The sequence below is a fragment of the Microchirus variegatus genome (assembly GCF_963457635.1).
Source record: "Microchirus variegatus genome assembly, chromosome: 18".
Lineage (NCBI taxonomy): Eukaryota > Metazoa > Chordata > Actinopteri > Pleuronectiformes > Soleidae > Microchirus > Microchirus variegatus.
This window is the reverse complement of record NC_139819.1, coordinates 21,900,969-21,912,488: the sequence shown is the minus strand read 5'-3', so window position 1 is coordinate 21,912,488 and position 11,520 is coordinate 21,900,969. Positions and strand designations below refer to the sequence as shown.

Genomic DNA, 11,520 nt, shown 5'->3' with positions numbered 1-11,520 from the left:
GAACCTCTTCTTCTGTCTTCTCCACCACTGGATTTGATTTGGACACTTTTCTTGGATTCTATAGAACGTGCTTTAAAAAGAGCTAATATTGTTTTCCCATCTACACCAGGGACCATGTTGAGGTCGCGTAGACCAAAGGAGCCTCCACAAACCATCCCGTCCATGTGGAGCCTCTGCCGCCCTGCAACGCCAACAATCTAAGAGATGTGAGGCAGTGAGTGCCGTCTCCCGAGGACAATGTCGACAACTTTACTCTAAGCAAAAGTTACCATGCTGACAAAAAGTGCTCCTTTGGCAGTTTTCTTCCTCCCGTTCGTGAAAACCACCGACTGCTGAGCGGACGATGGACGCAAACCTGAACGTGTCGCTGCGGATCAACGCCACCGAGTCCTACCACGACGCGGCGGGCCCCTGGAGCCTCGTCGTCCTGGCCGTCATCATCCTGACCATCGTGGCGGGGAACCTGCTGGTCATCGTCGCCGTGGCCCACACCTCGCAGCTGCAGACGACCACCAACATCTTCATCATGTCGCTGGCGTGCGCCGACCTCATCATGGGCGTCCTGGTGGTGCCGCTGGGCGCCACCATCGTGGTGACGGGCAACTGGCAGCTCAGCGACACCTTCTGCGAGTTCTGGACGTCGGTGGACGTCCTGTGCGTGACGGCGAGCATTGAGACGCTGTGCGTCATCGCCGTGGACCGATACGTCGCCATCACGAGGCCTCTCCGCTACAAGGTCCTGCTCAACAAGTGGCGCGCCAGGGTGATCGTTTGCTTGGTGTGGGCCGTGTCGGCCTTGATCTCCTTCGTGCCAATTATGAAAGGCTACTACCGGGCGGAGGAGTCCGAGGCCGTGCGGTGCTACAGCGACCCGGCGTGCTGCGACTTCGTGACCAACTGGGCCTTCGCCATCGTCTCCTCCATCGTTTCTTTTTACGTCCCGCTCGTCGTGATGATATTCGTCTACGCCAAAGTCTTTCTCATAGCCACGCGGCAGGTCCAGCTCATAGATAAGAATCGCAAGCGTTTTCAGAACGAGTGCGCGACGACGGCGACGGCGGGTCAGGTTTGCCCGAGCGTCAACAACTTCCTGCCGTCAACGTGTAACGGCGCGGTGAGGAGGAAGAGCGCCAAGCGGAGGCCGTCCAGGCTCGCGCTGGTCAAAGAGCACAAGGCCCTGAAGACGCTGGGCATCATCATGGGGACGTTCACCGCGTGCTGGCTCCCGTTCTTCGTCGCCAACATCATCAACGCTTTCAACAAGGACGTTCCGCCCGAGAGGATCTTTAGGCTCCTGAACTGGCTGGGCTACATCAACTCGGGCCTCAATCCCATCATCTACTGCCGGAGTCCGGAGTTCCGCGCGGCGTTCAAGAACCTGCTGTGCTGCCCGTGGCTGTCCACGCTGCGGCTCAACGCCTTCTACAAGGAGCTGAGGACTCGCTGCTCCTGCTTCCCGCGGCGGGCCGAGGCCGGGGCGGCCGGACCTTTCCACAAGTCCTCGGGCGGCGGCGCGGGCAACGAGAGCGCGGCGAGCTCGCGGGGAAGCAGCAAGAGCGAGGAGGCTTCGCCTGGTCCTCTGCAGTCCAACGACAGCACGCAAGTCAGTGACTTATCAGAGTCAGAGACCAGATTGTAAGTGTTTTTTTGTCTCGTTTTTTATTGGTTCCGCGATGAACGTAAGTGACGTGCAGTTTAGTCGAGTGTCGAGTATAAAAACAACAGTCGTTACACTGCAAAAAATAGAACACCGTTTGGAATAAGACAAGATAAAAAATAAGATAATAATCTGCTGCCGATTCCCGGGGTCAGAAAACTTCAAACGATAGCTTGTAAATCTGCAGGAAAGGAAATTCTGTCATATAAGAAATTTCTCTTAAGCTGAATTATTTATTGACTATTTACTGACTATAATATTTATTTATTATTCATACCTTAGAATGTCTTTTTCAATGTCTGGGAGTGAATTTTCCTTCTGTGTTTAACACAAACTTAAATACACAGACAAAACAATCATTGTTTGAGCTTGTTACTGGGAATTAATCAATCAATCAATCAAATGTATTTGCATAGCCCTTTACAATAGACACAAAGTGCTTTACATTAAAGCAATAAAATACATTAAAAACAACAAATTAAATAGTAAATGCTGCACTCTCTTATTGAGACTATTTTTAATGTTTATTTACAACGAAATTAAGAACAATTTCCCCAGAAATGTCTGGAATATGCAATATTTTTGCAGCGTAGCTGCCAAAGTTAAAATAAAATGAATAAAAGTGTTGAATGAGTCACATAAAAGCTAAAAAAGTGCATCTTATTTGGTAGAATCTCAGTTTTAAACCTTAAAATGATTCACATACTGAAGCAGAAATGTGAATATTTACGGTATTTAAGTATAGAATCATTAGTATAGAAGTACTATTTGTTATTTATATTCAAAAACACACCAATAAAGTGTTTTTTTTGTCATTTAAATTAAAAAAAAGAACATCTTATATTTGTCAGGAAAATTCTGACATTTTGTCTAAATTATTCTTCAAATGTAAAAAACTAAAGAGCTTTTCTACTCTCCTGAGTGCATTTGACAAAAAAAAAAAAAAAACATGTTCTACTATATTAATGCGCTGAAGCCAAAAGCAGGAGAGTAAACACAGGCCGAAAACGTGTGAGAAAATAAAGTCTGTGTGCAGCAGTGGAGGCTTCAGGTGCTAACGTGTGAGCGCGATTCAATAAATAAGTGAGGCCTGTGTGTGTATCACTTACTGTTTGTTTTTAATGTGTCGTCAGCTGATGCATTAAAAATAACTATCTGATCTCTGGCAGTGTGTTAGTGTGTGTGTGTGTGTGTGTGTGTGTGTGTGTGTGTGTGTGTGTGGAGAGGTGTGGCTATGCACACTTGTTAATTATAGATAACAATATCATCTTGTATTTTGTACTAAAACCACAATGTTCTTCATGTGGAACGGTCTCTTTTTTTCCCCCAGTGTCATGATCTGTGGTATCTGAGAGAGAGAGAATGATAAACTCATGAAACTCCAGTGTGTGTGTGTGTGTATGTGTGAGTGTTCTTGTACTTGAGGCATACTGAGGACCAGTGAGGGTTTTTAACCAACAAAGTGAGGTCATTTTTACGGAGTGAGGACATTTTGGCCGGTCCTCACTTTGTATTCATTGAAATCACTTCCTTAGGTTGCTATATGCTATACTCAATTTGTCAAAAAAAAAAAAATTTTGGGTCAAATTTTTTTACAATTTATGATGACATAGTATAATAACGTTTTTTTAAAATTTTGGACCAAAGATTTTTTGTCAAAGATTTTTTAAAATTTTGGACGACATAGTATAATATGACGTTTTTGTCAAATTTTGGGTCAAATTTTTTTTTTTTTACACATTTTGGATAACATAATATAGTATGACGTTTTTGTAAAATTTTTGACCAAAAATTTGGGGTCAACATGTTTTTTAAATTTTGGTCGACATAGTAAAGTATGACGTTTTTGTCAAATTTTGGACCAAAAAAAAAAAAAAAGTAGTTCTTTGTAGATGTCATTCATGAAGTATATAATTTGTAATTGTGTTGATTTATAAAGTGGAAATGCTGGTCCTCAGTATGCAGCAAGTACAATAATGTGTGTGTGTGTGTGTGTTAAAGGCTGATTGTGGCTCATTTTAAAAGGATATGACTGAAATATCAGTGTGAGTCCCTGAGTGTGAGTGTGGGGCCCCCGTGAGCTCGACCCAACACCACCCACTGCAGCAGATAAATCTTTATCAGTCGCACACAAGGCGACTTTCACTATAACTGAGAGGCTGTTTACGAGAACGCTGCACAGGTCGGCCGTCTCCAAATGTCACAAACGCAGCCAGAGGCGATTCTAGAGTCTGTAGGGTTCACAAGCTGCGCCCCTGAACACAGTGAGGTACAACATGACTTATATGTGTCCATTTTAAAAAATTCCAATAAAAAAATAGAAGTTTTAATGCAACTTTTATTCAAATTTTAACAAGTTTTATCCACAAGATTTCAGATTACAGTGGAATATGGCATATTTTTTTCACCATTTAAAATATAATAATTATAATTCTTTAAAAAAAAATCCTTAAAAACCTTGCATGTTTCTTAATTTCAGCATAATATAAAATAGTGGATTTAAATTGTGCGACGTCATTGTAGAATTGTGTAATATTGTAATATTAGAATCAATATTAATTATAAAGGTAAATTAAGTTGATTCATTTCTTTACTTCTAATATTTCACAAAATTTTGAACTTTTCTCTGTATTCAAACTATAATAATTGGTTTGGTTGTCGTCTCTAAAATTTGTTTTAAACAGAGTTAAAAACCTGCGAAGATCTTTATACTCAAACTTCCTTAAATCCCTTGAACAATTTCAGCAGAAGGAAATCATTGATTAAACTTACTGAAGTATTTACTGCTAAAGTAAATTAACTTTATGGTCCAATTGGAGCTTTGATTTGACTCCAATGCAAAGTTTTCATTTTCCAAATGGAAATAATGCTTTACTTTATCTTATTTCTCAAAGTATAATAATAACATTTAATGATAATAACTAAAACGTTGTCACTGTGTGTTTGGCTTTCATTTCTACACTGTAAAACTTTGCCTTGAACAATAAAAACTACTTCATTCAAAAAAATATGCAAAATAGATGATTAAAGTTACTCTCTCACTTTCTTGTTAAGGTGAAGTTTACGGTATGCAGTTTTGCAGTGCAACAAGCCTTTAAAATTGTGTCATTCAACAACAAAACATAGGATTTTAATGTGTAAATTCCCACCAGTAACCTGGTAGTTTTATGATTAAAGGGATGATCCATTTAAATATTTACTCAAAGGCAAACACGTGACTCCCTGTTAGCGGAATTTCACCGGCATCATCGATGGCTCTGGAACATAGGGAGACATTTAGAGTTCATATATAAAAGTCTTCCTTAAAAGGTGCCACGCTGCGTTCTGTTGTAAATCACGAGCTCGGCGGACTTTACCATTCGCTCTGAGCAGGAGTACAAACCTGAGCCAGAGCAGCCGACCAAAGACAGATTTATTTCACGGCGGTTCCAGGTCGAGTCTAATCCGCTGAACCTGATACCGTTAATGCAACGTGAGGAATCTTTAGAGACAATCGGTGCTGTCAACTCTCCGTTTATCCAAACACTGAAGAACAATGACGAGCACGTTTCCTCAAACACTGAGTAACAATAGAGGTGTTTTAATCCCAGCGCTGACTGAGGTCTGATCCCAGGGATGATGGAGTTTCAAACACTGATATGAAGAACGGTTACTATCTATCTATCTATCTATCTATCTATCTATCTATCTATCTATCTATCTATCTATCTATCTATCTATCTATCTATCTATCTATCTATCTATCTATCTATCTATCTATCTATCTAAGCTAGCAAGCATCTATCTAAGCTAGCTAGCATATATCGGGGTCGTACCTATGTTCCCCAGGTCCTATGTTCCCTGTTTTTCCAAAAAAAGGTCCACTTTGTATGTGACAGGGGAACATAGGACCCTTTTTTTGAAAAAGGGTAGGGTTAGGATTAGGGTTAGAGAAAGGGTCCTATGTTCCCCAGTCACATACAATGCGGGCAACATACGACCCGGGAAACATAGGACCCGGGGCACATATATGGGGATATATGGGGAACAGGTACGGTCCCCATCTATCTATCTATCTATCTATCTATCTATCTATCTATCTATCTATCTATCTATCTATCTATCTATCTATCTATCTATCTATCTATCTATCTATCTATCTATCTATCTATCTATCTATGCTAGCAAGCATCTATCTATCTATCTATCTATCTATCTATCTATCTATCTATCTATCTATCTATCTATCTATCTATCTATCTATCTATCTATCTATCTATCTATCTAAGCTAGCAAGCATCTATCTATCTATGATAGCTATCTATCTATCCATCCATCCATCTATCTAAGCTTGCAAGCATCTATATATCTATCCCTCTATCTAAGCTAGCTAGCATCTATATATGCTAGCTCTATCTATCTTTATCTAAGCTAGCAAGCATCTATCTATCTATCTATCTATCTATCTATCTATCTATCTATCTATCTATCTATCTATCTATCTATCTATCTATCTATCTATCTAAGCTAGCACGCATCTATCTGTTTATCCAAACACTGAAGAACAATGACGAGCACGTTTCCTCAAACACTGAGTAACAATAGAGGTGTTTTAATCCCAGCACTGACTGAGGTCTAATCCCAGGGATGATGGAGTTTCAAACACTGATATGAAGAACGGTTACTATGCACAGATGGTTAAAGTGCACAGAAGGGCCATCGTCAATAGTGACTCTGTTTTCACAGAAATACATGCAGGCATTTCACTGCAGCCCTTATCAACATCACAGCAGCTTCAGCTCCTGTCACGTACGCAGTGTAGAACGGCAGCAAGTGCAATTCCTTGTCTCATTCTCTGCATGAAAGCATTTCATAATTCATCGTTCATCGGTTTCAAGACAAAGAGGGAAACATCTATAAAACTCCACACTAGTGTTTTTATTGAATTGTGTGAATGTTTGAGGAATTTACAATAAGACAAATTCATCTACAACATTCAGTGCTTAACAACTTGTTTATGAAAATGAGAATACATAAATATGTTTTTAAGTATGTCCAGAAATAGCTCAAGCATAACATTCAACCTCTAAGACTGTTTCATTTCAGAAATTAAAGTAAATAACTATAATTTGACACCTTAATCAATAAATAATAATGTGCTTTCCTATTTTTTCCCATTTAAAATGTGAAAATTCATGCATAACAATATAATAGTTATATTTCAGCATTAAAAGTATTACTTTTATTTAAAGAGCTTCTACATACTGGCATATTAACCACTACAGAAACATAAAAAAATATTTTGATAATTATTAATGCTGTTCATTAAGGGCAGCTGTGGCTTTGGATGGTGGTCTAATAAATTTGTTAAGCACTGTACCTTTAATAGATAGGACCTTATGTTCTTTCTTTATATTTCAGATCTATCTATCTATCTATCTATCTATCTATCTATCTATCTATCTATCTATCTATCTATCTATCTATCTATCTATCTATCTATCTATCTATGCTAGCTAGCATATATCTATCTATCTATTTAAGCTAGCAAGCATATATCTATCTAAGCTAGCTAGCTAGCATCTATCTATCTATCTATCTATCTATCTATCTATCTATCTATCTATCTATCTATCTATCTATCTATGCTAGCAAGCATATATCTATCTAAGCTAGCTAGCATCTATCTATCTATCTATCTATCTATCTATCTATCTATCTATCTATCTATCTATCTATCTATCTATGCTAGCTAGCATATATCTATCTATCTATTTAAGCTAGCAAGCATATATCTATCTAAGCTAGCTAGCATCTATCTATCTATCTATCTATCTATCTATCTATCTATCTATCTATCTATCTATCTATCTATCTATCTATCTATCTATCTATCTATGCTAGCAAGCATATATCTATCTATGCTAGCAAGCATCTATATATCTATCTATATCTATCTATCTATATGCTAGCTCTATCTATCTATCTATCTATCTATCTATCTATCTATCTATCTATCTATCTATCTATCTTCACAGTGACTGCACATAACCAGATGTCTGTTCCATTAAAGAGGAAGTGAAGGTTGCACACAGTCACACAAGGTCTTTTTTTTTCATCACAGCATTAATGCCGGATTTGTTTGTGTGCGTGCGTGTGTGTGTGTGTGTGTGTGTGTGTGTGTGTGCGTGTGTGTGCGTGTGCCTCAGTCCTAATGTGTGTATTTAAGCTGAAATATCGCTTATTGCGATGGTGTCATGAGCAGCGGGAGTTTGTTGGCACAGTTTATCCATGATTGAGAACATTGAAGTTAAGCTAACAGACGGGGGCAGAACATTTGATTTCCCGGAGCAGAAGCCAAACAGAGGAGATTGAGGAGTGAACCGTGAACATGTGAGTCGTCTGGTTTAGAGTCAGGACCAGAATCACAGAGTGGACTGATGTTCACTCAGAGCACGGAGAACTGACAGAAATATCATTATCACAACAGGAAACACGCTGTGAGCTACGTGTGAGCTACGGCTATGAGCTACGGCTGTGAGCTACGCTACGGCTGTGCTGCTGCTGCATCTCATTTAATGTAGTGACAAATGCAAGAGGAAGCAACAGATGGCCAGATGTATTAGCACAAAGGCTAGTTAGCTAACCAGCTAAGGAGAAGTTTCTCATAAAACTGCTCAAGTTGTCACATATACAAAATATGATAAAAATAAATGTGTATCTGGACAGGACCACAGTATGTGCTGGTCAGACACAAAAGAACAGAATTTCCACACAATTTTTGAAAATCACGAAATCCTCCATTTGCCCTGAATCACTTTGACAGTGAGCTGACTTTCTTCAAAAAAAACAAAAAGTATCTCGGAATGACTTGAAATTTACCGTCATAATAGTCGGCATCGCCCTGAACAAGGATCCGTTGAAAATATTTGTACAAATAAACTGAAGGAGTGGAACTTTGTGAACTTTGTTTAAAGAAAAAAAAGGAAGTCCTTGATCAAATATGAAACCTGCTTCTGCTATTTCCAATCCGATCCAATCCAACTTTATTTACAAAGCACTTTAAAACGGCAGAAACATATACAATATAAAAACGTGTGACCTCATAGACCAAACAACGAGCAATAAAACATAAAATAAAACAATGAAATACTGTAGAAAGTATTAATAAACACAAATAAAGTGATACTGTAAAAAAAATAAGGTATTTAATAGAAGACTGATTGTCCCTTTAAGTCCACAGTGAAATACGCTTGAACCACATTGTGAACGGTTTCCTGCATATTTCTCTTCCTGTATGTGAAGCCTACAGTCGCAGCTAGTTTATGTCTTCCTGTGGAGACATGAACGCTGGACGTGATAGCATCAGAATTCCTGTCTTGTTGGGGGTGTGTGTGTGTGTGTGTGTGTGTGAGGGGGGTAAAGGTAGAGTTTCACACGGGATAAAAGGGATGAGGGCAACTCTGCAATAGCTCTGTGATTAGAAAGAAGAGGAGGGAGAAAACAAGGAGTTGATGCACTGATTATATTCACATGAAAACATGCTGGTGCTTATAAATAAACCTGCGAGACGGCAAACTGTCGTCGTCCTGGAGCCTCTCGTTATCTGATAGACGCAGCAACATGACGGAGGGTGTGACCGCCGACACACAACGCTGTGTACTTTATTTCTATAAAGTGATTTAGGAAATAAAAGCACGGCATTAGAATTTTTGAAAATCAGGAAATGATCCATTTGCCCTGATGCACTTTGACAGTGAGCTGACTTTCTTCACAGAAACAAAAAGTATCTCGGAATGACTTGACATTTTCTGTCATAATAGTCGGCATCGCCCTGAATAAGGAACTGTTGAAAATATTTGCAAATCTCTTAAGGAATAATTTTTATGAATTTTTGAAAATCAGGAAATGATCCATTTACCCTGATGCACTTTGACAGTGAGCTGACTTTCTTCAAAAAAACAAAAAGTATCTCGGAATGACTTGAAATTTACCATCATAATAGTCGGCATCGCCCAGAACAAGGATTCATTTAGGTCGACAAAGTGAAACCACGATGACCTAGTTTTTAGCCCCTCCCACGACGACTGACGCGCGTGACGTCATGTTTGTGTGACTCCAGATCGTTAAAATTAGTCTCTGAAGTAACGCTAAACTATAAAAACAGAGGCACACATACGCAGTACACAGGTACGCTAACGTTATTTGTTAGCGCTGCTCCTTTCCTTTAATAAACAGACCACTCCAGTTTTTTAAAAAGAATAAAAATGGATATTAAAAGCCATTGTGAATAAATATGTTAACAAGTTTGGATTCAAGTCTGAAATATAAGAGTAGAATTTAACCCTTTAACACTGGCAGATATAGAACGGAATAACATCATTTTCACGATTTGCCCTCACAATCAATCATGTATTTCCAGACTGCGACGTATGATTGTTTTCATAATTTATTCACGAATCTGTTGATTGTTTTCTTGTTAATTTGGTCCTTATTCAAATGCCTTGGTTTTTGTCCACAAACCAAAATTGATTCGTTTCAATGATTTTCTTTGTTACAAAGAAACCAGAAAATATTCACATTTAAGAAGCTGAGAAATCAGACAAACTCAGTTCAGTTGTGAGAGAAACCAAACAAACGGATTCATCGGGTATGAAAATAATTGATCGGGCTGTTAATGTCCTTTAAGTTCAGCAGAAACACAACAAAAAAGCTATAACGGCAAACTCTGTGTACTTTGTCCTGTTTTAACTGTTTTATTGTCTTTATTACGTCCTGTAAAGTGTCCTTTGAAAGGCACAGATGTGGAAAAAGTACTAAAGTAAACCAAGTACCAATACTTTGATGAATATATTACTCAAGTAGAAGTAAAAGTAGTTCATTTGAAATGTACTTTAAGTAAAAGTTACTTAGTTACTTTGCGTGGGTTGTGAGGGTAGTAGAAATATGATCAGAAATCCAAAACTATTTTGGTTCTCATGCGCCCGGCGCGACACAAAGTATGACGTCACATTAGCGCCAGTGCTAACCGGTGCTATCGTTCGTCTGGTTCTGTTGTATATTTTCCCCGTGTAGGTCTTCAATTTTTATTTTTATTTTTACTGAGTAACGGATAGGATTTATAAAGTAACTAAGTACAATACTCGAGTCAATACGTAAATAAGTAAAATACAAAATCCTGATTTTAAATTGTACTTAGAAAAATACAAAATACACAAAAAAAAAGTATTCAATACAGTAACTTAAGAAAATGCATTTCTTTACTTTGCACCTCTGGAAAGGTACTGATACAAATACAAATGTATTATTATTATTATCATTATTATTATTATTATTATTATTAATAATAATAATAATAATAATAATAATAACAGAAACACGTGGCTCTCTGTTCTGTTCAGCTTCACGTTGCAGGAAATGGACGGATGAGCGGCATAACATGGAGCTGCTGAAGCTAAACTCACGATCTGCAGACTTGCCTGAGGCCAAGAACATGAGCGAGGAAGACGAAGAGGAGGAGGAGGAGGAGGTGAAACTCCTGGCTCTGCTCACGTCTCAGAACCAAAGGCAGGAACCTGTGTCAGGGAGGCGACGACCCCTCCTCCCCCCCACTGTGACTCAGCACTTCTGCGGTGCAAACAGCTGAGTCGTCAAAACTCGAGTGAGACAATAAAATAAAACTGTTGTTGACGCTGAAGAGGAAAACGTGAGGCCTTTGAAGACTAAATAAATAAAGAAAGAAGATATTTTCTATGGTCAGTTTTGTGGTAAGTTATCTATTTATGATCCACTGAGTCTGTAGCAAGTTATGAACGATGTTTATGCTGATACAAGGTCACAACACACACACATTCATTCATACAGAAGCATCACATTCAACAGGA

At 38.8% G+C, this 11,520-nt stretch overlaps 1 protein-coding gene across 1 annotated transcript; it reads left to right on the top strand.

Moving 5' to 3' along the window:
- Window positions 1-343: 343 nt before the first annotated feature.
- Window positions 344-11,133, top strand: adrb3a (adrenoceptor beta 3a; the record flags this gene model as incomplete). Its single annotated transcript, XM_083905437.1, has 2 exons — window positions 344-1,635; window positions 11,038-11,133. The coding sequence occupies 2 exons, from the start codon at window positions 344-346 to the stop codon at window positions 11,063-11,065; spliced, it is 1,320 nt and encodes a 439-aa protein (XP_083761563.1). The 3' UTR covers window positions 11,066-11,133.
- Between the last annotated feature and the right edge of the window lie 387 nt (window positions 11,134-11,520).